The sequence below is a fragment of the Manis pentadactyla genome, chromosome 8, assembly GCF_030020395.1.
Source record: "Manis pentadactyla isolate mManPen7 chromosome 8, mManPen7.hap1, whole genome shotgun sequence".
In the NCBI taxonomy this organism is placed as follows: domain Eukaryota; kingdom Metazoa; phylum Chordata; class Mammalia; order Pholidota; family Manidae; genus Manis; species Manis pentadactyla.
Window position 1 is genome coordinate 68,138,688 of NC_080026.1, and position 23,481 is coordinate 68,162,168.

General features: G+C 51.0%; 2 protein-coding genes across 4 annotated transcripts; one reads left to right on the forward strand and one right to left on the reverse strand.

Moving 5' to 3' along the window:
• Positions 1-49: 49 nt before the first annotated feature.
• Positions 50-9,831, reverse strand: RGR (retinal G protein coupled receptor). Of its 3 annotated transcripts, none has more exons than XM_036883930.2 (7): positions 9,753-9,831; positions 7,889-8,045; positions 6,691-6,812; positions 4,375-4,528; positions 2,910-3,027; positions 880-993; positions 50-436 (listed from the first exon to the last, which is right to left on the reverse strand). In XM_036883930.2, exons 1-7 carry the CDS (start codon positions 9,829-9,831, stop codon positions 305-307), a joined length of 876 nt encoding a protein of 291 aa, XP_036739825.2. In that variant the 3' UTR covers positions 50-304. The 3 variants fall into 3 exon arrangements, with proteins under 3 accessions (XP_036739825.2, XP_057361831.1, XP_057361832.1); XM_057505848.1 differs by having other exon boundaries at positions 6,691-6,824; XM_057505849.1 differs by lacking the exon at positions 880-993.
• A 2,889-nt stretch (positions 9,832-12,720) lies between these two features.
• LRIT1 (leucine rich repeat, Ig-like and transmembrane domains 1) lies at positions 12,721-23,130 on the forward strand. Its single transcript, XM_036883961.2, has 4 exons — positions 12,721-12,842; positions 16,570-17,036; positions 20,606-20,911; positions 22,148-23,130. Exons 1-4 carry the CDS (start codon positions 12,721-12,723, stop codon positions 23,116-23,118), a joined length of 1,866 nt encoding a protein of 621 aa, XP_036739856.1. The 3' UTR covers positions 23,119-23,130.
• The last annotated feature ends 351 nt before the right edge of the window (positions 23,131-23,481 follow it).

The window sequence follows — 23,481 nt, forward strand, 5'->3', positions numbered from 1 at the left end:
GAGTATACATTATCTTGTTCAAGTCTCACCACAGCCCCATGAAGTCCATATTAATATCCTTGTATTGGGGGTCAGGAAGCTCAGCTCAGAGAGAGTGACTTTCTCAAGGTTTCTCAGCTTCTGTGGGGAGGACTATGGCCAGCTCCTTCCACACAATCTGTTTTCTCTCTGAATCCCCTGTATTTAGGCTAGGGCCAGGCTCAACAAGGCCATTGGGAAAGGTGAATAAGTGTCTGGAGCTTGGCAGGACTCCCAGGACAGCCTCCTAGCATGGGGCTCAGGGTGAGCAGCCCCACAGAAAGGTTCACGAGGTTCGGTCCCACTGGCTTCTCGGTGGCGAGAGGCACTGCCAGATCCCCCTGTGCACCATCCCACTGCCCAGGCCGTAGTTGATGGCGTTGACTGTGGGCACTGTTTTGGCAATGAGGGCAGGCACCTGTTATGACAGAAAACTTCAGGAAAGAAGCTTCAAACAAAGCCTCTGCTCTCCTCCCTGGTCCCTCCTGGTGACCTCAGAGCCAACCCCCACCTCCATCCTTGCTCCCTGAGGCCACCAATCATTTGTCCTTGGCTTGATTCTGTAACCCAGAGCTTTCCCTGATCAGTTGGCAGATGGTACATGGAAACCCAGAGTATACATGGTCACCATCTGGCTGGCTGGCACTGTCATCTCACATGAGGCCTAGGCAATGTCAAGCTGAGCCCTGCGTGGCCCAGGAGTCATGCAAATTCCCAATGCTTATGAGTGTTCAAAGGAAGGCAGAAAGAGAAAACTATCATAGAGGCCAGAAAGCAAAGGAGAGAGAGAGACAGGGCAAGACAGAGACACACAAAGACAGAGAGCACTGTGGCTGTGGGTGCTGGAGGGGGAGTCTCTACCATCTGCAGCCTGGGGGAGATGGAGGTCACATCCGCGATGGCTGCGTACAGATACAGGAGAGCATAGGGGCCCCAACCAAGCAGCAGTGTCCTGGCTGGAAGAGTGGTGTTCACCTGGGGAGAAACCATGGAAGGGAGGCATTGGTTTGCTCCAGGTGGCTGCAGCCCCTGTGGCAGGAGGTGGGGGTGGGGGTGCGGGGCACCAGGGAGCATTCAGCAGGGCTGACCAGTGTGAGCCGCCTGAGAGAAGGCGCTGAGCTTCAGAGGGACTTGGGGGACTAGGGGGACCTCTCTGCTGTTTGAGGTGTGGGACCCTAAACCTGGCATTTAGGCTTACCCGACCTCAGTTGCCTCCTCTGTCAAGTGCCTTGATAATGCCTGACTTGCCTGTAGGCAGAGACTGACGGTGGGGCAGGAGCTTCCTTCCTGGTCTGCACGGTTTCTGAGAAACCCTGAGCTTCATGAGTGTGGCTATGTGGATGAGGGTCCCTAGGCTGAGCTGCCCTCATACCCCAGGCTCACAACCAGCTCTCCATCAGCAACTGCAGCCACCAGGCTGGTCAACCTGTCCTGGATTCAAAGGACCTGAGATAGAAGCAGGGAGAGGCAATAAGGTACAGGGGGCGGGGTAGGTGGGGGGGGCGATGGCACATGGGGTCACAGGAGTTGCGATCTAATTTCAGGAAGGAAGTCGCCACGTTCCTGCTCCCTACAAGACACAGATGTTAAAAGCCTGAAGCTAAAAATCAGCACCTCTTTTCTCATTGACCAAACCTCACTGTAACAGAAAAGGTGACTTAAGTCAAGAGGAAGACACATTTTCTTCATGGCATTTTGAATTTTGGACTTGAAAAATGTGTTGACTGGGAGAATTCTTTTCTCCTGAATTGCCCCTCATTCCAAAAAAAAAAGAAAAGAAAAAAAGGAAGAAATCGTGCCTAGCATTGACGGAGGGCCTCCGCAGGCAGAGCTGAGGTTAACAACAAAACTGCTCAGCTGCAGTAGCGGTCCCTGCCCGCGCACAGAGACCTCTGAGGATGCTACCGGAACTGATGGTTTAAAGTCACCCTGGGAAAACAGCAAATCAGTGTGGCAGCCTCGTTTCCTGGCTGATTGAACCTCCAATAAATGTGGCAACTTTGAGCATCCAGGCAGGGCTTGGGGGCAGTGCAGAGGACACTCGGGAGGCAATGACACAGAGCCTGAGCCTGAAGACTGAATTCTGATCCCAGAGCAGGACTCAGGGGAACTTGGGTCTGTCTCCAGCTAAAACTGATTTGTACAGTCCTTTTCCAATTCACCAAAAAAATAAATAATGTGGAGATAAAGTGTCTCAGCAAAGAGAATGTTTTTTTTGCACTATGACTGGCTGCTTGGGTCATGGAGTCCTAGACCTGGATTTGATCCAACTCTGTTATTACTAGTTGAGTAGTTTTTGGCTACAGCCTCGATTTTCTAATCTGTGACATAGGGACAATAATCCTTCTTTTCCAGAGAATAATTGCAAAGATGAAATGAAAAAATGCACAGACAGTAATAACACTATTTTTTATAAACCTTTGGCTGATTCCTCTGCTAGAGATGTCCAGGTGACAAAAGAAAGAAATTGTGAAAAGAGACTATTAATGCCAAAATTCAGAAATGGCTAGGAGGACTGTTTTTCTTGGACAAATGGGCCTGCAGATATGATTTTATGTTGTGGGTAACAGCCTATCCCTGTGATTAAATTAAAATTTTAATGCAGCATTTAAAAAGCATGTAACTTTGTGCCAGCCCTCAAACTCTTGGGAAGAGTGAAGTGGATGGTGTCAGCAGGGTGCCCTCACTCTCAGGGTTTCCGGGTCTGGGTAAGTCTGAGCGGTCCTGACCCTTCTTCCCAGGTCTTGGGGGTCCCCAGCAATGGAGAGGGTATGCTCCTACCCTAAGCTCCACAAAAGCTGGATTTCCTCTTGATGGTCACATTATTCTTGTTCCCAGGTGCCTCTGAGAGGGATAAAGAGATGTCTCCTGCTCTAGGAGCCCGTCCTTACCTGGAGACGGCCAGCCTTCCTGAGCTTCTGCTCCATGAGCCGATAGGAGGTGACTGTGATGAAAAGGGGTGCGAGGAAGTTGAAGGAGGCCAGGGTGAAGAGGAAGCTGGTGAAGTTTCTGCAGGCAGAGTGGGGAGAGTGTAAGGACGGCCTCTTAAGGTCAGCTGCCCTCAGATGCCTGTCACCCTTGTTCTAAACACTCCAATGTGGGGTCCTGCTCCCAGCAGACAAGGGCTGTTTGCCCCTGGTCCCCAGCTGGACTGCCCTCAGAGCCAGGGAGCCACTAAGTCCTCCCCGAACTTGGGAGCTGAGGTGAGGGAGAGTCCTCCTGACACTTGCAGTCGGCAGTTCAGGGGCTCAGTCCTGCTCTCAGAGTGCCCCAAGATTGGAGAATGACACACTTCCGTTTGGGAGATGCATTTACCAAACGGAGGATATGTCACTAGACCAAGGGGAAGGATCATTCAAGGAGTGCTCTCGGCACAGGGATTTGAAAGGGGCCTGTAGATGGCAAAGACTCTGGACACTGTGTCACTGAAGACATCACCAAAGGGACCACAGAAGAGCCTGGGTCCTCGGGAGGGTCACAGGGAGGCTGGAGGGCTGATCCAAAGCAGGCGGGAGTCCCAGGGAGGCAGACTCCCATTCCTTGAAGGGGAGACCATGTCACCTTGCTGCTGGGTGCTAAGGACAGGTAGAGGAAGGACTGCCAGAAGGACTGGACACTGGTGGGGGAAACCTGCAGGGGATGCCCTGGAGGGACACCTGCACCAGACACAGTGCTCTCAGATGGGTTTCTCCTGGGAGGCCTGTCACCAGGGCAGATGCTTTATGAGTAACCGTGGAAAGCAGATGAATGCAACATGGCTCTACTGGAAGCAAGAGGAGCGCTGAGCCCATGAGACTCTTCCCCAACTCTGCCCCGACAGGGTCTTCCTAAGCCTTGGTTTCCCTAGTCCTAGACATGCACTCTATAATGGTGGGGGCACCATGCATTCAATTTTGTCTCTTCAGGGCTTGGCCCAGGGCTTGGCTCATGGCAGATGCTCAGGGGATTCAGAGAACTGAACTCTGCCAAGGAGGCCCCTCCTAATGGAAAGACCTTAACATTCTTGGACTCCATTAAACAAAGGACGTGGCTCCCTCTAGAAACTGATAAAGTCAGAGCTGGGAGCTGACCATGCTGAAGATGGCTAAGGGGTCACGGGCTCAGCAGCTGTCACAACCGTCCCAGTGGTCATGATGATGCCCTTCTTAGGCCCAGCTTTGTGCCCCAATTTGCATAACATTCCCATAACTTGGCCAGTCTTCAGAATGGGCTTTCCCCACTCCCACTGTTGACTTGCAATGGGTATCATGACCCAGTAACCAAGATTGGGATTTTCAGCCGGGTCATTGCTGTCGTAACGGCTCAAAGCAGAGATTCCCACTGAAGTGAGACCTGTGGCTGTTCCTCCCACCTCACCTGTCTCCCCTGGAGTAGTCCAGCATACAGCACGTCCCCAGCGGCTCATAGTCATAGTGGCCCCAGCCCAGGAGGGGCAGTGCTGCCCAGAAGGCAGAAGACAGCCACACACAGAGCACCACGGAGAGAGCCGTGTTCCATGCCAGCTGGCTGCCTGCGTAGGACAGAGGAGGAGGGTGGTTGAGAGGAGGAGATGTTTACACAGAGTGAAAAAGAATGGATTTCCTGGTCACACAGATTGTCCCTAAATCCTGGCTCTGATGCTTAAGAGCTTACTGCTTCAGGCAAATCAAGAGTCTCTCTGAGCCTCATTTTTCTCCTCCACAAAATGGGAATGGTAATCCCTGCCTCAGAAGATTTTTTTTGAAGAATAAAAGAGATAATGGTTAGTGACCATCTCTGAGCACACATTCTATACCATTTTCGTTAGAGGACAGACAGAAGGAGCGGGTGGCAAACAGGTGTGCTTCCCAAAGCCACATTAGGAAGAGGCATGGGCAACGGTTCGGGTGTGGGCCATGTGGGAGAGAGGCAGCAGTCTGGACTTACCACCATCCTCAGCTCTTGCTCAGAAGCCGGCCACTGTCTCTGCTTCCAGGGTACCCCAGAGGTTGGGACCCCACCTCTGTGCTTGGTCTTGACAGCATCTTTTGATGTGACCAGTCCCATTGACATGATGTCCTCTGTGTCCCTTCCCCATTCCCCTCTCTGTGGCAGTCTTTTCCAGTGGTTTCTCCTGGACCTGGCTTCAGAATGCCCTTCAGGTTACCTTATTTGCCTATGGTTTGTCATGTTCCTTTGCAGACAAGACCCCAGAGCAGAGGACAGGACTCCAGGTAGGGTTTCATCAACAGAGAAGGGCAGGGATACAACCTCCTCATCCTGACATTTTGCTTCCATTGATACAGCCCCAAATGGCATTTGCTTGGATGTGTCTCCCTGCTATGGACTGAATGTTTATGCCCCCCTAATTCATACGCCAAATCCCTAATCCCAACGTAATGTATTCGGGGATGGGGTCTTTGGGAGGTGATCAGGTCATGAGGGCAGGGTCCCCATGATGGAATTTTTGCCCTTAAAAGAAGTTACACAAGAGAAATGATCTCCGTCTCCTCCATGAGAGGACACAGCAAGAAGGCAGCTCTCTGCAAGATAGGAAGAGAGCCCTCACCAGAACTCAAGAGTGCTGGTACCCTGGTCTCCAGATACTGAGAAATAAATGTCTGTTGTTTAAGCATCCAGTCTATGGCATTTTGTCATGGAAGTCCTAGTTGACTAAGATACCATCCCTCCATCTGTGGGCACAATAATTCATATCTACTTTAACCCATGTGTTGCAACAGCCTTTTCAGCTTTGGAAACAGATGACCAAGGTGCCATGCCCAGGGTCACTCACTAATGGAGTAGATGAGCTCAGGTGCCCTCCATCTCCCTCCCCTGTTCTCACAGAAGGCTATGAGCAATCTCAGCTCTTCCCTTACTAGCTGTGTGACCCTGGACAAGCTACGTAACTTCTCTGAATCTTGGCTTCCCAGTCTGCAGGCTGGGAGTTTGACGTGAGGGTTAGCTGAGCCACAGCTCCTTGAAGTGTGTTCATACCTGCTGTTGGTGGGTAGGATTCTAGATCGTCTATGGGTGAACACAGTTTTCATTTTACTGTGTATTAAAAACATAACAACATAACATTAAAGCTGTGATCTTACAGTTATTGGTTAAAATGAGAATAAAGCAGGTGTCTAGGTTTTTAAAAGTGAAATCACTTTAAAGAAAAAAAGAGAAAGCAAATAACAGAGCAAGTAGTACTGATATAGGCAGTTATGAAGAAGATATTTGACAATATGCCTTGGGAAATTTAGTGCTAGACTAGTCTTCATGGAGCCCTGGCATGGCAGAGGCCCCATGGAAGTAAGAGTTACAGGGATACATACCCTACTGAACACACACATACTGCCTCTCTGACCCCCAAAACTGCAAGGGCATTTTCTATTTCCATTTGATCTCCTTTGATTTTACACACAGTAAAACTGTGAGGTTGATTACAAAAATCATCTCCCAGAGGAGGAGACTAAGGTTCAGAGATGACACCTGACTTGCCTGAAGCTACAAGGGCACCAGCAGCCTTTCCAGAATGTGTCTCTACACTCTACACCTTCTCTACACTCTCACACCCTCCCTCCTTTCCTGAATGCCCACCCCTGCATGCATGCACACTTAACACCCACCCACACTCGCCTGGACTAGGAAACACAGGGCACGCTTTTGCCCTGATCACTGTCAGTGTAGATATCCCTCCATTCTGGGAGCCCAAAGACTTACGAGTGCAGTAGTGGTGGTAACGCCCCCAGGCAATGGCCGCGCTGCTGCAGATGCTGGCCAGAGCTGTCACAAAGCCCTGGAAGCCATGGGCCTGGCAGCCATTGGAGCCATAAGGCCAGCGCCTGTGGGAGACACTGGGCCCCGGTGACTCCTCCTCTCGGCCCCTGCCCTCCTCCCACATGTGCCCAACAACCGCTTAAGGAGCACCTTCCTGAATGTTGACCAGGCTTCTTGGAAGAGGGCTTTATTATCTGTTTTTCCTAGGAGGAAATGGGGCTTAAAGCTCAAGTCACTGGGCTGAAGAGGGGGAGCCAGATGCAAACTGGCCAGTCTCGGTGCCTCTCACTGCACCTCAGCTAGATCAAAAGGTCTCCATGTCATCAAATGCCTCCACCACAGTAAATGGAGTACCGTAGCTGGGAGGAGAGCCCATGCCTTTGTCCTACAGATGGGGAAACTGAGGCTCAGAGAGGAAAAGGCCCTGAGCCAGTTGTACCGCTGATGACAGCAAAGTCAGAGGGTGGAGCCCAGGGTAGGCTTCCTGACTCTCAGCCCCCTGGGCCAAGCAAGGGCAAACCCTTCAGCTGCCCCTCCCTCACTCCAGGCAGAGGCAGGAAATTGAGGCAAGGACTCCTCACTGATTCAGACTCCACTGAAGGGCCAGCCTGAGTACCCACACCCAGGTGGGCTCCAGCCTCCATTTGTAGTGCCTGAAACTGGGCTAGGAGCATTTAGCCTGCTTGGAAAAACAATGTTATAAAGACCTTCTGGGGGCGTGTTGGAAGAACCTGGTTTGTTTTCACACTTATTTAGGGCTTCCTAGGTACCAAGCATTGTTTTCAGTTACTCATGAATAATAACAACTCAGTACTTCTAACCCTCACATGAGTTAGGTAATAATATCAAATTTACAGAAGACAATGAAACAATAGGAATAATGAAGCCAGATTTCAGAGCTGGTTATAGAGCAGCATGGTTACAGGACCTACACTCCTATTTCCTACAGTAGGCCAGCTTTGTTGGTCAGGTTTGAAGAACTCCTGTGTTCCAGAAATTGGCTGTGGGCATTCAGGAAAGGAGGGAGGGTGTGAGAGTGTAGAGAAGGTGTCGAGACACATTCTGGCTGTGGTTCTTCAGGGCTCAGAGGTCAGGCCCCGGGCTGGGCTCCAGAGCCCAGGGACTGGGGAGGGGCTGGTACCGTAGGAGGCTGGATGTGGCCGCAACGAGGGCATTCAGGCTGATCCCACTGTCTGCCAGAGCCAAGCTCAGCACCAGCAGGTGCCTGGGAGTCCGCAGCTCCGGGGTCTTGCAGAAAGAGAGGATGGTCAGGCTATTGAGGCTGAGACCAGTGAGAGCTGAAAGGAAGGGTAAGGGCTGGCATTGGGGCTAGAGAAGCCCACAGTGGGTCAGAACCAGGGGCCATGGGGTGCAGGGAGCCTCAACAACCTCCCTTCTTTGTGCTCAGCAACCTGTCAGGGCAGTTCATCAAACACCTATGAGGATGGCTGGCCCTGAGATACTGAATGCCCTAAGACACACATCCTGCCCTCTACCATCTCATGGAGAAGGAATGAAACCAATGAAGTATGGCATGGTTCACACTAGAACAGTCATAGTCACTGACAGATGCTAAGCACTTACCACATGGCTGGGCATGGTGCTGAGCACTTTTTGTGGATCCAGTAAATATTCACATCATTTACTGGATACTGTCCTCCCCATCGACATTTAGGAAACTGAGGCTCAAAGACACTAGCTAATTTGCCAAAAGTATACAGCTAGTAAGTAGGAGTTGGGACTTGAAATCAGGACTTTTAAGTTCCAAAATGCCTTCTCAAAGGGTGGTGGAGCAATGCCAGGGAGAGCCTGGGAGAGGAGCTAACATAAGAGCTAGGAGCTTCCCAGGCAGTGAGGTGAGCTTGAAGGGGACAATCTCAGGCAGCAGACAGACCCAACCTTGAATTTCCTCTTGATCACTCACTGGCTGATCCTTATGCTCCCTGATCCTTGGCTTCCCCATCTAGAGTAAGGAATGGGAGGGGATATTGCCTTTGAAACTGTGAGTGTTTACTAGGCACATAAGGTGTGGAAGAGCATTCTAGAAAGAAATTGTGTGTGTGTGTGTGTGTGTGTGTGTGTGTGCAAAGACAAAGTCAAAAAAATTTCAAAGACATGTTTGAGAACTGAGAAAGATGCTAGATTGTAGCATTCCCAGAAGACATGTAAAGGGACTGGGGTCACCAGGCAATGGTGTCCAGGGCCTCCAGGACCAACCTAGTGCCTGTCATTCCCTCTCACTGTCAGTTCTCATTGGGTAAGAATATGTGATTTTTTTCTCGGAATCTGCTTTGAACAAGGACAACATTCCCCATCAACCTAGTCTTGGGCTGGCCCTGTTCCAGGACCTACAGTTCCAGATCTGGCCACAGTGAGCTTCTTAGGGATTCTGGGTTGAGTCAGGCACCTCCTGGACTCAGATAGCCCATAAAGGAAATCATAAGGCCAAGGACATGGAGATGGTAGAAGTCATGGTGGGACTGGAGAGGGTGAATGAGCTAATGGACTTAAATCCCTGGTATTTCTCTAGGCTAGTTCTTTAAATGCATGATCCCGTCTAACTTTTTCCACCATCCACTTGGAATATCAGGGCACTGAAGGTTAGAGAACTTGCATGAACTTGGTTACAGTCACACAGAGATCAGGTGGTGGAGCTGTCTCTCTTCCCAGCCTACCAGGGATCTAAGCTTATACGAGATTCTTAGGATTTCCAGGGAGTAGATTACACTTTCTCTTGGTGGAGGGACATGAAAAGGCTTGAACCTTGATTCCTGGTCATCCCTTGGGCAGATGTGCCCTCTCCAAGTCCCTCCCTCTATGATCCTTGTCTGGCTTCTCTCTCTTGGCTCCAAGCCTGCAGGCTACAGCCCACAGGCACAGCAGTCAGGAGCCCCCATGGGTCTGGGCACAGAGGAGTAGGGTTTGGGGACCTCTCCTGGCCCGCTCCGCAGCTGTGGCCTGGCTTCTGGGAGCCCAGTGGGGTTCCCGCTCCTCCACAGGCTCACCTTCCACCAGCAGCAACGTCCCCACAGCCAGCACTTCCAGCTCCCCGAAGCCTGTGGGCAGGGACCCAGACTCTTCCATCCTCGGCCTTTCTCCCTGCCAGCCCAGTCTTCTCTGGTGCTCCAGAGCCAGGCTCCTCCCTTTTAAAAGGCCAGTCCACGTGCTGGCACATGCAGGTGATTATGCGAGACCTTGATCTCCTTGCTGCCTGCCCCTACCTCTAAGTTGTGCTTTTGGCCTAAGCAGAAGGAACCCCTTCACAAGTTGGACAGTGTAGCCTTTGTGAAGCCAGAATGGAGCCCTGTCTCATTCATTTCAGCCTTATCAGGCAGGATTAAGGTCCCAGATCCAAACGGTGTGTGTCTGAGAGACGAATTAGAAGAGAGTTGCGTAACTGAGGGAGGTGGGGAGGAGGGATTTGAGCTGCAGCTGTTACTGTGGATTGGTTAGGAGCCAGGACCGTCCCTGTTTGCAGGTGCTGACAAGCTAAGAAGCTAATTGCACATGTGTGTGTGTGTGTGTGTGTGTGTGTGTGTGTGTGTGTGTGTGTCCACGTGCTCTCACGTGTATACTCAGAAGTGATGGGGAAAGGAGGATGGTTGGAAAGTCATCTGCTGTCATAGAAAGAACCCTGACTGAGACTAGAGACTGGCCCCACTATGTGCCCTGGGATGGCACTGCTGGGGCCTTCTCAGTGTCCTTCTTTGCAATGTAAGCATCCTTCTCTCTGGCCTGTACAGGTCTTGGTTAGAAGAATACCTCATGGATACAGCCTTAGGGCTGCACCTCCTGACCTCTGCAGAGCACTTCAGTGACACAAGCACACAAATCTCCCAGGCACTGGCTTGGGACAGAGGGGTTGCTGTCCTCTTAAAAGTGACCCTACTATCCACTAAGAGCTTTGGGTTCTACAGTGAGGTCCTGCTACAAGTTATGCACAGGATGATGGTGCGGTTTACATCAGGAAACACTAACCTAGAGCAACATAACTCACTTCCAGATAAAGAAACCAAGGTCCAGAGCACTGTCAGCCACAGAGCTAATGTTAACGAGTGCTCACTAAGGGCCAGGCACTGTGCTAACTGATCTTACAATGATTCCTATAACAGCTCCATGAAAGGTACCATCATCCCTTCTATTTCACATGAGGAACCTGAGACTTAAAGCAGTTAAGAATCAGCCTGAAGTCACACAATAATTCATGGACGGAGCTGGAACAAAAGCCCATCACCTGTCCCCTGGGCCCCTGGTCAAGCAGCTCATTCTATTCCATAAATGTTCATTTCCCATGACTTTCCTCTGTCATCCCCATGTATACAAGCTTGACCACCTCGCAGGACTGGGCTAATGGTCCACATCCTCCTAGAAGCCTCCCTTGATAAGTCAGTTACTGTTTTCCCAATTTCTATCTTGCATTACTGGTTAATAAATATAGTCAGGTTCTTTTCATACCTTCAAGATTGCAAAAGACTTCAAGGGAGACGAGGAAACAGGACAGGGCTGAGAATCAAGGGTGGAGTTCAGTTAGGAAAAGAGAGAAAGGAAGGCATTCTCAGCAGAAGGAGGAAAAGGCAGAGATGTGGAAATGGGCAGGGCTAGTCTTTTGGTTTGGGGAGGAAGGTACAGATGTGAAGCACTTAGAAAAATCATACTGGCTGGATTGGAAGAGAGGAAGAGATAGGAACCAACATTTCCCAGAAGCCAGTGTTGTCAAAAGAGGCCTGGTGCAAAGCTAGACACATTATGTATGCACTGGGACCCAAGTGTCTGCCCTGGTCACTCCACTGGTCTTGGCCTGCCTAGGCCATGGCTGTGAGGGGCTGGGGAACCTCTGGAAAAGCTGAAGGAGCCAAGGAGGGCATGCTGGACCAGACAGAAAAGATTTGGTGTCAAATGTGAAGAACAAATGAGTGAAAATGATGTCAATTGTGGGGTGAGGTTGGAAGTAGGGACCAACTAGTAAATCTGAAAGTGCCTTCTCCAAGATCTCTGTGATCCCATCCTGGGCTCTCCCCCAGAGAATGATAACCAGAGGAGGGGATCGCTCTGTGCCCTCACCTGGAGATGCCTCATGCCTTTGGCTTCGGTGATTATGCCCAGAAGGGCTCGGCTCAGATGCCAGTGCTCTGAGCCTGGCGATCTGGGCATGTTCATGGAGCAGTTGCCTGCATGGCAGACTGGGAGAGTTCATGAGCCCATGGGAGGCACCTCTCAGGTCTCCTTGCAATCTTTCCAACTCTTCCATAAGCAGGTGCTTGTAAGCACCAGTGAAATTGGGAACTTACTACTCCTGAGACAGAGTCCATTCTCACAGGCCATTAAGGTCTGGGAAATGTGGGTTAATTTTCGCAAACACTCTAAGCAGTAGCATTACTGCCCTTTTCAGATGAGGACACAGAGGCCAAGAGAGACTCAGGCAAGGTCACACTGTCGATGGAAGGGCTGGGATTTGAATCCTCTCTGGCCTGGCCCTGGAGCCTGGACTCTTTCTAATGCCTTCACTATCTTCATCTCGTTGCTTTTTCACTATAAAATAGTGTCACAGGAGAGAATTTCCAGTGACCCTTATCAGAGGCCAGGGTCTATCTTCATCTTCTATGAGCCCAGGCATCCTGGCAGGGTCTGTGCAGCTACCGCCTGGCTGGCATGGGTCGGCTTGCCTCTGGATGGCTGCCCACGTGCCCTACCTTGCTGCACTCTGGCCTCTCTGGGCCCAGGCTGTTGCTATGGAAAGCGATCCCCACCGTCACCCTCAGAACTGAGTGATCCCAGGAAGCAATAAGCTGCTGAGTGCTGTGGCCGGGGCTCCCCTCCCTAATCCCCAGCCTGTCCATGTTTATCCGATGGCCTTAGGTGGGGGTGTGGGGTGGTCACTGATGATCCAGTGGGCAGCTGCCAGGCTCGCTGGGCCAACAGGACAGAGCAGTCCAGGGACAGGCCCCCGCCTGATCTCCAGAGGAGGCAGGAGCCATGAGAGTGGCAGTGGGCATGCTGTGGCTCCTGGCCCTTGGGGGGCACCCTCAAGCCTGGGGCTCCTGCCCCTCTCAGTGCAGCTGCAGCCTCCACATCCTGGGTGATGGCAGCAAGGCCAGGTATGGTGCCAGGTGTGTGGGATGGTAGCTCCGCCCCAGAACTCTACCAGCTGCACTGTGTTGGGAGGGTTGGATGAAGGGTCCTCAGACTGTGGTGGAGTGAGACCCTCACATTCCTGGCCCTTGAGGCCCAGGGGTCCTATGGGGCTGGTCTGGGCTGCATTGTCTTCCAGCACTGCCCGGGAGGTACCAGGTACCTTTACACATGGGGTAGGGGTGGGGCACAGGTGTGCCTCCTCCAGGATCCTGGTGGACAGGAACCCTCCTTAAGGGCACAGTCTCCTCCTTACCTCTTTCCTTTTCTCTCCTTCCTTCCTTCCTTCCTTCCTTCCTTCCTTCCTTCCTTCCTTCCTTCCTTCCTTCCTTCCTTCCTTCCTTCCTTCCTTCCTTCCTTCCTTCCTTCCTTCCTTCCTTCCTTCCTTCCTTCCTTCCTTCCTTCCTTCCTTCCTTCCTTCCTTCCTTCCTTCCTTCCTTCCTTCCTTCCTTCCTTCCTTCCTTCCTTCCTTCCTTCCTTCCTTCCTTCCTTCCTTCCTTCCTTCCTTCCTTCCTTCCTTCCTTCCTTCCTTCCTTCCTTCCTTCCTTCCTTCCTTCCTTCCTTCCTTCCTTCCTTCCTTCCTTCCTTCCTTCCTTCCTTCCTTCCTTCCTTCCTTCCTTCCTTCCTTCCTTCCTTCCTTCCTTCCTTCCTTCCTTCCTTCCTTCCTTCCTTCCTTCCTTCCTTCCTTCCTTCCTTCCTTCCTTCCTTCCTTCCTTCCTTCCTTCCTTCCTTCCTTCCTTCCTTCCTTCCTTCCTTCTTTCCATCATCTTTCTAGTTCTCTGCAGCCCCTTCTTTCCTAAGCCCCTTCCATTCTCTTGCCTCACCCCCTGCAGGTAACTGTCTATCCCAGGTATCTCTAGGTATGCCAGGTACCCCACCACGATGGGATCACCTGCTTCCTCATGCTCTCCTGACTTTGAGTCTCCTCTGGTCCAGTCCCAGGAGCCTCAGCCTCCAACCCTTTCTATATTCTTAAAAAAGGGCATTTCAAAAAGCCAGGAGTGCCCATTCCATCGCAAGCAAGTACTTCTCCATGCTCAGCCTCTTCTTGGACTTTCCCCTTCCCCCAGCTGAGCCCTGAGAGCACCGCCATCCTCTGCTCCTCCCCTTCCATGGGATGTTCCCACAGCCACTGCGGTTTGTGGACTCTTGCTCTTCCATCCCGGCTTATTCTCCTTTTCTCTGCGGCAGTCTTTAAAACATCTTTTCCCCGATGTATGCAGCTTATCCATTAAACATGACCATAACATTTTCCACCTTGCTGAAGGATTTCAGCGCCTGGCTCACGGCTTTTCCTATCATCTTTCCAACCTGGAATTCCATCCTCCCTTTCTCCCTTGTTTTAGATGGGTGCTGGGAGCCACTGATGGTTTCTGATCAGGGCAGTGATGTTATCAGTGCCACTCCTTCAGTGAGCCTGGTGATGGTGCTGGGTTGATTGGGTGTGAGGGGAGGCAGAGAATGGAGAGGCAAACCAAGAGAAAGCACCACCCACCACTGAAGAATGGGGAAAGCTCATTTTGGGCCCAAATCTCTGATGCCCCAACTCATATGGGACCATCAGAGGCTAGGATCGTCTCCCCAGTGAAGACAGGGCAGGGCCCTGAGTAGGCCGGGAAACAGCCTAGGGCCAAGGAGAGTGTGACCAATGTGACATCCCCTGCCACCCACAGAAAGCTAAGGGCTCAGAATCACACAGCATTGGTGGCAGACCTGGTCCTGGAACTCAGGGCTTCTGGTAGCAGGTTAGGCTTTGGATAGAAAATGAAATTCCAAAGGTAGTTTCCAAAGCCTCTAATGTCAGCCAGTGGCCATCCCTCCTCTGAAGCCAGAGCTGTCACCATTGGTTTGACCTGCCTGACAGTCCCACAGCTTGGGACTGAGGTCCCTAAATGGCCATGACAAAGAGTACACAGACTCCTTCCACATCTCAGACATTTTCCTAAGCTCTGTCTCAAACCAGGGCCTCTTAGAGGGTGCTGGCTTTATCTCTGAGCAGCCTGGGTGACCTGCCCATGCTTCATACTCCCGTATCATGAACAGAGTGTGTGTGCTTGTGGGGACTGGGGTTACCTGGGGGGATCCAGTCTGGACACCTGGATAGATGTGTCCCTATGTTCTTTGCGCCCAGTTGGCCCACCAGGAGTCATGCTGTTGGCCTCTGCTGGCTCTTACTGGTTTCTCTGGCCCGTCCCTCACAATTTTCTCCTCCCAGGACATGTTTTCCCATCAACTCCCTTCCTTCCACTTATATCCATACCATCCTCCTTTCAACACCTAAACTCTATTATCACTCAAAATATCATTGCCTCCAGTGCTCTTTCTTTCTTAGCTGGTTTATAAGCTGTGTGGGGACAGGGGCTGTGAGTGCAGTATTCTTCTGAGTCTCCCCAGCATCCTGTCACTCAGCAGGGGTTCCATGTTTATCTGAGTGGGTGGAAGTAGCTGCGCCTTTTGTGGGCATTGCTGACAAGAAACAGCACACTAAGCCCAGGTGCTCTGAGTAGAGGATCTGAGGAGAGGAGTAGAAGCTGATGGCACGTGTGTTTTGCAGCAGAAAGTCCTGGTGTCAGCAGTATGACATTAAAGAGAGCACACCTCCTTAGCAAAGCAGAGCAGGACCACTCCACTCCACTGCCTCCACTGTGAGCAGTGAGGCCCCCTAGATGAAGCTGGGGCTGCACAAGGACTGGGTCCCTCATGTCCGGCCTCCAGGTTGTAACTTCTGGTGATCTTTCCCTTTTTGCTTTATGTGAGCGTGCTGCTCTCAGCGACAGCATGCAATGCAGCCCTGAATTGAAACCTCCTGGAGCAGGAACCTCTTCCTGTTCTCTCTCTATCCTCTGCTTTAGCATCAGACTTAACAAGACTTAAGAAGTCACTGTGGTCAGAGGGAGCACTGTAAGGAGCTGGTAAGACTGACTGAACACTTGCAGTGCTGGGATGCAGAAATTTTTGATAGCCATCAATAGTACTAGACTCCTTCAGGTGACAGGTGTGACCAGCCGGTACACACGTGACCTCATTTAAACACCAAAACCCGCCCTGTGAGGTGGAGTCTATTACCAGGAAACTGAGGAAAACAGAGGTCATGAAATATACTCAAGGAAACCCAACCAGCAAGCAAAGAGCCAGATATGAGTCCAACTGCAGGGCTGCAAGGTCCCACGCCTTCAACACCTTAACCATATGGTCCCTCAATTGGGAGAGGTTTGGGGCACCCTGTGATGGCTTCCATTTCTGATGCCCTTGATATGTATATGTATATTTAAATGAAGAATAGCCAAGACAGTTAAAAAAAACCCTGAGGAATAATTAACAAAAATGCTTTACACATACATGCAATGCAGCAATGCACAAGAGGACCTCAGGCTTTATGAACCCTGTCAGTCCTGGTGCCCGGTAGGTGGTGTGGGGTCTAAGAGGAGTAACAAAGCTGGACGTCCGCCAGGCCAGTGACAGACCAACGGGCTATCCGGGGCTGCTGAGAAAGGCTCGGAAAACAAGAACCCCTCAAAGAGAAAACAGGCAGCTGCTTGTTCCTGGCCCATCTCTAGGGCCCACCACAGCTTGGAGGCTGGGTTTGGTGAGGTGTGACACAGATCAGGAGGCCTCAGGAAGGGAGGTCAGGGAAGAAGAGAATCTCCGGCCCTGCAGGACGCTTGCTCATATATCCCCCATTTCTGTGACCAGGACAGTGGTGTGCAACGATCCTGACATGACCCTGCCCCCAGCGTCTGTCCCTCCGGACACTTCCAGACTGCGCCTGGAGCGGACGGCCATTCGCAGGGTGCCCGGCGAGGCCTTCAGGCCGCTGGGCCGCCTGGAGCAGCTGTGGCTGCCGTACAACGCCCTCAGCGAGCTCAGCGCCCGCACCCTAAGGGGCCTGCGCCGCCTGCGCGAGCTGCGCCTGCCGGGAAACCGCCTGGCCGCCTTCCCCTGGGCGGCGCTTTCGGACGCCCCCCAGCTGCGGCTGCTGGATCTGCAGGCCAACCGCCTCTCCGCTGTGCCGCCCGAGGCCTCGCGCTTCCTGGGGAACCTCACCTTCCTGGACCTCTCCAGCAACCAGCTGATGAGGCTCCCGCAGGTGCTGCTGGCCGCCTGGGCTCACCTGCAGACCGGGCCCTTCCTTCCGGGCCATCGCGCCCGGCTGGTCCTAGGTAAGACACGGCATCCTTCACTTGGAACCACCTTGGTGAGCCCTGGGGTCCTACGCAAATTATTAAGGCTCTTTGAGTCTCAACTCTTTATTTGGAAAATAGAAATCATGCCTGCCTTGTGCGTTTTAGTGAAGTTTGAGGGAGAGGCACGCACTGGCAGTTTTAGCAGCTCAAGCTCTCTGTCAGACTGTAGTTCAAATCCCAGATCTGCCTCCTACTGTGTGTCCCTGTGCAAATTACTTCACTTCTCTGGGCCTCCGCTCCCTTATGTAAAAAGAGAAAGATGATAATATCTATCGCAAAGGATTGGAGTCGTGGGTAAAAAGACAGTGGGTAAAAAGCACACAGTAGATACATGTGGCAGGCGTGGTGATGTGCCACACAGATCCTTGTCTAGGTAGGACTGTCTGCCCAGTTGATGGGGGCGCTGTAGGCAGCCTCCTTCAGCTCTCAGCCCAGTCAAGGACAACCTCTGCTTAAGGCTATACATCCTTTCTGGGTGCAGCTCCCACCTAAAGACCTATCAGGTGGAGTATAAAGGCTCAGCCACTTGGAATAACTCTGGTGGGCTATTTCACCTCCAGATAACCTCTCGCCCCACCCTGGGGTTCACCAGGTCATCACGACTCCATGTTCCCTCCTGCCCTCCACCCCATCTGCCCTGTCATAAACATGTTGCATGCTAATCTCTATCTCAGAGTACTTCCAGGTAACCCAGTTTAACAATCTTCACAGCACGTGAGTTCCCTTCCACCTTGAGAGTCCTCTGAGCATGGGGTACACATATATGGAAGGAAGGTGGCCCTTGACCTTTGTTAACTGGTCAGTCCTTACTGGCCTTCTGCATTACTGTCATACTGAAGCTTCCCTAAACTCCTTCTGGCCCCCTCAGAGAACATGACCCTCTCCTGGGGGTAGATAGTGTAAGCGCAAGGCCCTTTCCTTTGTTTTACAGATGAACAAGCACAACCTGGGGGCTAGTACTGGGGATTGGAGCCTAAGGCTCAGGTCTTGTAGGCTGGTTGTCTTTTCCCTGTTCCATAAGGGGACGGGAATGCTGGTGGAGGATGGCTGAGGGCAGTGGTGGGGGAGTCGTGGGGAGTCTCAGAAGAGAGGCCTCCTGAGGGTCCAGCCCTGGGGGCTGGAGCAAGTCTAGAGTGGCTTGGGGCAGCAACCAAGAGGCCCAGGAAAGCATCTCAAAGAGGGAATATTTGGAAGCCTCACCTCCTGGAAGCAGGGCAAGGGAACAGCAGGCCCCATTACATCTCCATCCATCCACAGACTCTCACTTGATAAAGGACATTGTATAGGGTAGTGCTTATGTGGAAAAAACTTTGTTTATTTGAAAATCAAATTTAACTGAGTGTCCTTTTTAAAATATGTGCATATATATCTGTTGAGTCTGTTCCAATAACCATGTCAGGCAGTTAGGGCAAGGGCTTCTGATACACTGTTACAAATAAGGAAATGAGGGACAAGAGATCTTCCAGGTCACTCAGCCAGGAGATGGCCTCCTGAGACTCAGTTTCTCAAAGCAGAGTTGGATGGGTTACACCAGCTGGCCCTTCTCTTTGATTCTTACTGGTTCATAACAAACCATTAGCTTACCAGGTGAACCAGATCTCTTTGCCTGCCCAAGGCACCCTCCTGGCCCTGAGGGTGACAGGTGGGGACATAACTCATTCTGGAAAATTAATTTTAATTTTAATCACACAACTCATACCTGTATATATGTAAAAATTTAAAATATTACAGAAAAGGCTAAAGCCCTCTTGTTCCCTCTTCTGATATGAATTCCTTCTCCCCCTCCTGAGTGGTACCACTAGTATGTTCGCTTGCATGTTCCCTTTTATAATACATTTACACACACACACACACATACACACATATATATATATATATATACACATACATACATGCACACAGGAATTTTATCTGTTTTACATAAAATTTCATTATATTGTAGGTATCAACACACATTTTTTCACCCATCAGTATGTCTTAGAGTTCTTTGTAAGTTACTTCAAATGGATCAACTTCATTTTTTTCAACTACTGAATAATGTTCTATAGTATTGTTATACTCCAGTTTATTTTGCCATTTCCCCTTTAGTGGACCTGTAGATTGTTTCATTATTTTGTTAGCTCCTCTGATGCCACAGAGAATATTCTTCACAAGGCATCCCTGTGCATGCAGAATATTTTCCTAGATAGGAACTGAGAAGTGAAATTACTAGGTCATAGAATGTGCACATTAGACATTTTTCTATCAGTCTGATAGTCTCTAAAGTGGCTGGGCCAATTCTCACCCCCACCAGTACTATGTGACCACCCATGTATATGTTCACTCTGCAAATTTATTTGAGTGCCTACCAATGTGTGGGCTCAGTTCTGGGTGCTGGGGATGTAGCAGTAAGCAAGATAGATGAAGATGTATTTCCTCATGAAGCTAATAATTCAAATGGTCAGATTGTTTGACTTTCACCAGTCTCGCAGGTAAAAGGTTTGCTGTCATGTAACTTTGCTGTTTGCATTAGTTCTCTGGGGACTTTGTGTTAGGGAAAACCACATAGCTCACCACCAGAGCCAGGCAGCAATGACTCATGGGATGCAGATCTAACCACTGACACAGGGTAGCAGCCACTAGTGGGGGAGAGGGTGAAGAGGAGCTGTCACCCTCCCAGTTAGTGCTCAAAAGGACCTGAGAGTCAAAGATATATAAGCAGATCTGAATGCACCCTCCTCTCCCCAACCCTTCTCATTTCCCCTTTCAACTATATCAAACATACATGTGTAAATATATAATATGCCATTGATTATCAGACATACTATCAAGTTTAATAACAATCTCTGGGGGATAAAAAAAACATCACATTAAATGCATTTCCTTTGTATTTCAGAAATACAAACACATAAAAAGGAATTGTGCCTTAGAATTGAGGACACATGATACCCCTACATTTGTTGAAGGTTCTTTGACAGGGTGGGTGCAGGGACCTGCTTTCAGTTCTATAGAGATGTTCAATTTGAAGAAAAGAGGGCTGGAGATATGACAAAGGATTTGATTTCTTAGCCTCCTCAGTCCTTTCCTTCTGACCCTGTGTCAAAGGAACCATGGCTCAAAACAGCCACCCTTGTCGCCAGGGTGATGCTGAAAGTGCCAGTTACATTGCGAGGACAGGAGTCAAGGGTCAGGGGTTCTGAAGCATTTCTAGAAATGGATTTTGGTGTATTGCAATTACTACAGAAGTATGCACTGCCTGGCAGTCAGCCTGAAGGGATCAGTCCAACTGATAACTGACAATTTTGTCAGTGTGCTGATGGCTTGCCCAGTGCTTAATATAATTTATCTTTATGCTTATAGCAACCCTGAAAGAAAAGTAATGCTATGATTTGAGATAAAGGACCAGGTCTAAGGTTGCAGAGCTAGTAGGCAAGGAGCTGGGACTGGCAGCCATTTCTGCTGACTCTGATCTCAGGAATCCTTGTCCTCCTTGAGGGGGAAGGGGAGCTGGATCTGGGGTCTGAATATCTAGAGCTCACGTCTTGCCTTCCCTCTCACCCCTGTAGGACTGCAGGACAACCCCTGGGAATGTGACTGCCGACTCTACAACCTGGTCCATTTCCTGGAAGGCTGGGCACCAAACCTGGCCTTCATAGAGACCAGGCTAAAGTGCGCAAACCCACGCAGCCTGGCTGGAGTGGCCTTCAGCCAGCTGGAACTGAGGAAGTGCCGGAGTCCAGAGCTCCGTCCTGGGGTAGACAGCATCAGGTCCCCTTTGGGCAGCATGGTATTGCTACGTTGTGGGGCCACTGGGGTCCCTGGGCCTGAGATGAGCTGGAGGAGGACCAATGGGCACCCATTCAATGGCACAGGTATGTGAGCTACAGGGACTGTTGTACTGAGATCCCAAACTTGGGTAGTGGGTCAGCATCCCAAATGAGGGGGTCAGGTTTACCAAGGAGAGAGAGGTCAGCCAAGCAAGGCTGTTTTCTGCCATTCTACCTGAATGGAGCTGGACAGGCTCTGCCCAGAGGCAGGGCATAGGGACAATGGTTTCAATAATAACGATGGGTCTCAAGCTGTCCTATCATATTCCACCAACCACTCTATCAGAGACTTGGGATCCACTCTGAGGAACAAAACACTGGCTTTTTGGTTGACAATGCTCTAAGTGTATTTAATATTTACAGTAAGTTTCTGGGTTGTAAATATTAAGCAAATATCACTAGGAGTGATTAATGATATGAGTTACCACCTATTGAACTCTTCTTGTATTAACTGTCCTATGAGTATAACATCACTAAACTTTAAAGAACAATCTAATTATGCTTATTTTGCATACATTGAGGTTCTGAGAGGCAAAATGGCTTAGCCAAATTCACACAGCTCCTACGAGGAGGAGCTGGGAGTCTAAGGCAATCTGGCTGACTCCACAGCGTGTCTTCTTTTTGCTGTGTAAACAGAGATGGTTCATCGCTGGCACTGGATGGTGGGGTTTGCAGTAGTCACGACCCTAGATGGAGAAAGGGGGTTGAGGAAGAATAATTTCTTAGCCAGAAAACTTCATGTCCCTCCCTGCTTTCTTCTGAGTCTCCTTCATCTGGTTTTGGCAAGCATTACTCTAGGGCTGTGGGTTTGAAATCAGTTTACAAACAAAACTGTGTAAGGAGCTCTATTACATAAAACGGCAAGTTGAGGATGCTCTGTCTGAACTGACAACAGGGTGGGGCAGGGCAGGCAGAGCACTTCCAGCGGGGTTTCTGCCTCATGTTCACTCTGACCTCTCTTACCCCCAAGGCATCTCCCTGCTGCCCATGAGAGGTCAGCTGTGCAGAACTCCAGGCCCTGAAAAACATGGGTTGAATATCTCAGGTTTAGAAGGAAGATCATTCTTAGACTGTTCCTCAGCCTGGGTCTCCCAAATTTGAGCCCTGGTAATCTTGATCCCTTGGCTAGTCTAAGAAATGCTAAATGACTTCCAGCACTTTTTCAGATGACGGGGTCTTCGGTAGAGTGTGCAGGGTCCAGGGGCAGTGAACTTGGCTCTGGAAGGAAGCTTGGGACAGAGGGGCCCCTTGATTCTCTCTAATATGCCTCCTTCCCCCCAGTGCACCAAGAAATCTCCAGTGACGGCACGAGCTGGACTGTGCTGGGCCTGCCTGCCGTGTCCCTCTTCGACTCTGGGGATTACATCTGCCAGGCCAAGAACTTCCTGGGAGCCTCTGAGACTCTCATCTCCCTGGTCGTCACTGAGCCCCAGACGTCCACAGAAGGCAGTGGGAGCCCAGGAGCACTGTGGGCAAGCCCAGGTGAGGGGGCCAGAGCTGCTGCGTACAAGGTGGTGGCCAGGCACATCCCCCACATCCCTGCGCCTGCTGTCCTGGTCACTGGGCCCTCCGCGCCTGACACGGAGGAGGAGCTCACCCTCCAGCACTTCCAGATGGCTGCCCCAGGAGAACGCTCGGAGGGGCAGGCAGGGCCCCAAGAGGCCAGAATGGTGAGGTCCCTCAAGGTGGTGGGGGACACTTACCAGAGTGTGACCTTGGTGTGGAAGGCCCCGCAGGCTGGGAACGCAGCGGCCTTCAGTGTCCTCTATGCGGTCTTTGGGGAGCGTGACATGCGGCGAGTGGTCGTGCAGCCTGGGAAGACTAGCATCACCATCCATGAACTGGCACCCAAGACCAAGTACGTGGCATGCGTCTGCATGAGGGACTTGCTGCCCCAGAAGGAGCAGTGTGTCATCTTCTCCACCGATGAGTTGGTGGACGCCGAGGCCACTCAGCAGCTCATCAACATTGTGGTGATCACTGTGGCCGCCGTCATCACCCTGCCCCTTACCCTGTCCGTCTGTTGTGGTGGTCTCCAGAGGCGCTGTTGCAAGTGCCGCACTGGGGGCTCCACTGAAGCCATGGGTGCCTTTGTCAACCTGGAGAGGCTGGGCCACAGTGAGGATGGCTCTGAGGAGCTGTCCCAGCACAGCCTCAGTGAGGCCAGCAGGCTCCTCTCAGCCCGTTCCAGCCTGGACTCTCAGGCCTTGGGGACCAAAGCAGGCAGATGGAGCAATGAGTACTTCTGCTGAGGGGTGTGTTCCCCCCACCACACACACACATGCCCACACACCTGCCCCTGTCCTCTCTCTGTCTTCTACTCCCACACACTCATTCTGACACCTGTGTCCATGCTCACCCACTGTTACCCAGGGTGCCTGCTCCCTTGTACACACAACTGACACCTATTAAGCACTATGTGCCAGAAAGTGTTCTAAGTGCTTTGTATATATTGACTCATTTAATTCTTATAAAAACCCTTTGCAGCAGGCACCACTTGTCTCTCCATTTTCCTGGAGAAGAAACAGGGGGATTAAATAAATTGCCTGTATTAGTAAGTTTTTGCTGTGTAACAAATAAAAGCAAAATCCCAGTGACATGCAGCAACAAGCACT

What these genes read in the sequence shown, in the direction of transcription:
- RGR (XM_057505848.1), bottom strand. Translation starts at nt 9,831, where the DNA reads ATGGAAGAGTCTGGGTCCCTGCCCACAGGCTTCGGGGAGCTGGAAGTG. An exon ending in GCCACATCCAGCCTCCTACG is followed by an intron (nt 6,825 to 7,888) that starts GTACCAGCCCCT and finishes ACCGGGGCCCAG; the next exon opens with TGTCTCCCACAGGCGCTGGC. An exon ending in GACTACTCCAGGGGAGACAG is followed by an intron (nt 3,028 to 4,374) that starts GTGAGGTGGGAG and finishes CTCTGCCTGCAG; the next exon opens with AAACTTCACCAGCTTCCTCT.
- LRIT1 (XM_036883961.2), top strand. Translation starts at nt 12,721, where the DNA reads ATGAGAGTGGCAGTGGGCATGCTGTGGCTCCTGGCCCTTGGGGGGCAC. An exon ending in GGTGATGGCAGCAAGGCCAG is followed by an intron (nt 12,843 to 16,569) that starts GTATGGTGCCAG and finishes TTCTGTGACCAG; the next exon opens with GACAGTGGTGTGCAACGATC. An exon ending in TCGCGCCCGGCTGGTCCTAG is followed by an intron (nt 17,037 to 20,605) that starts GTAAGACACGGC and finishes TCACCCCTGTAG; the next exon opens with GACTGCAGGACAACCCCTGG.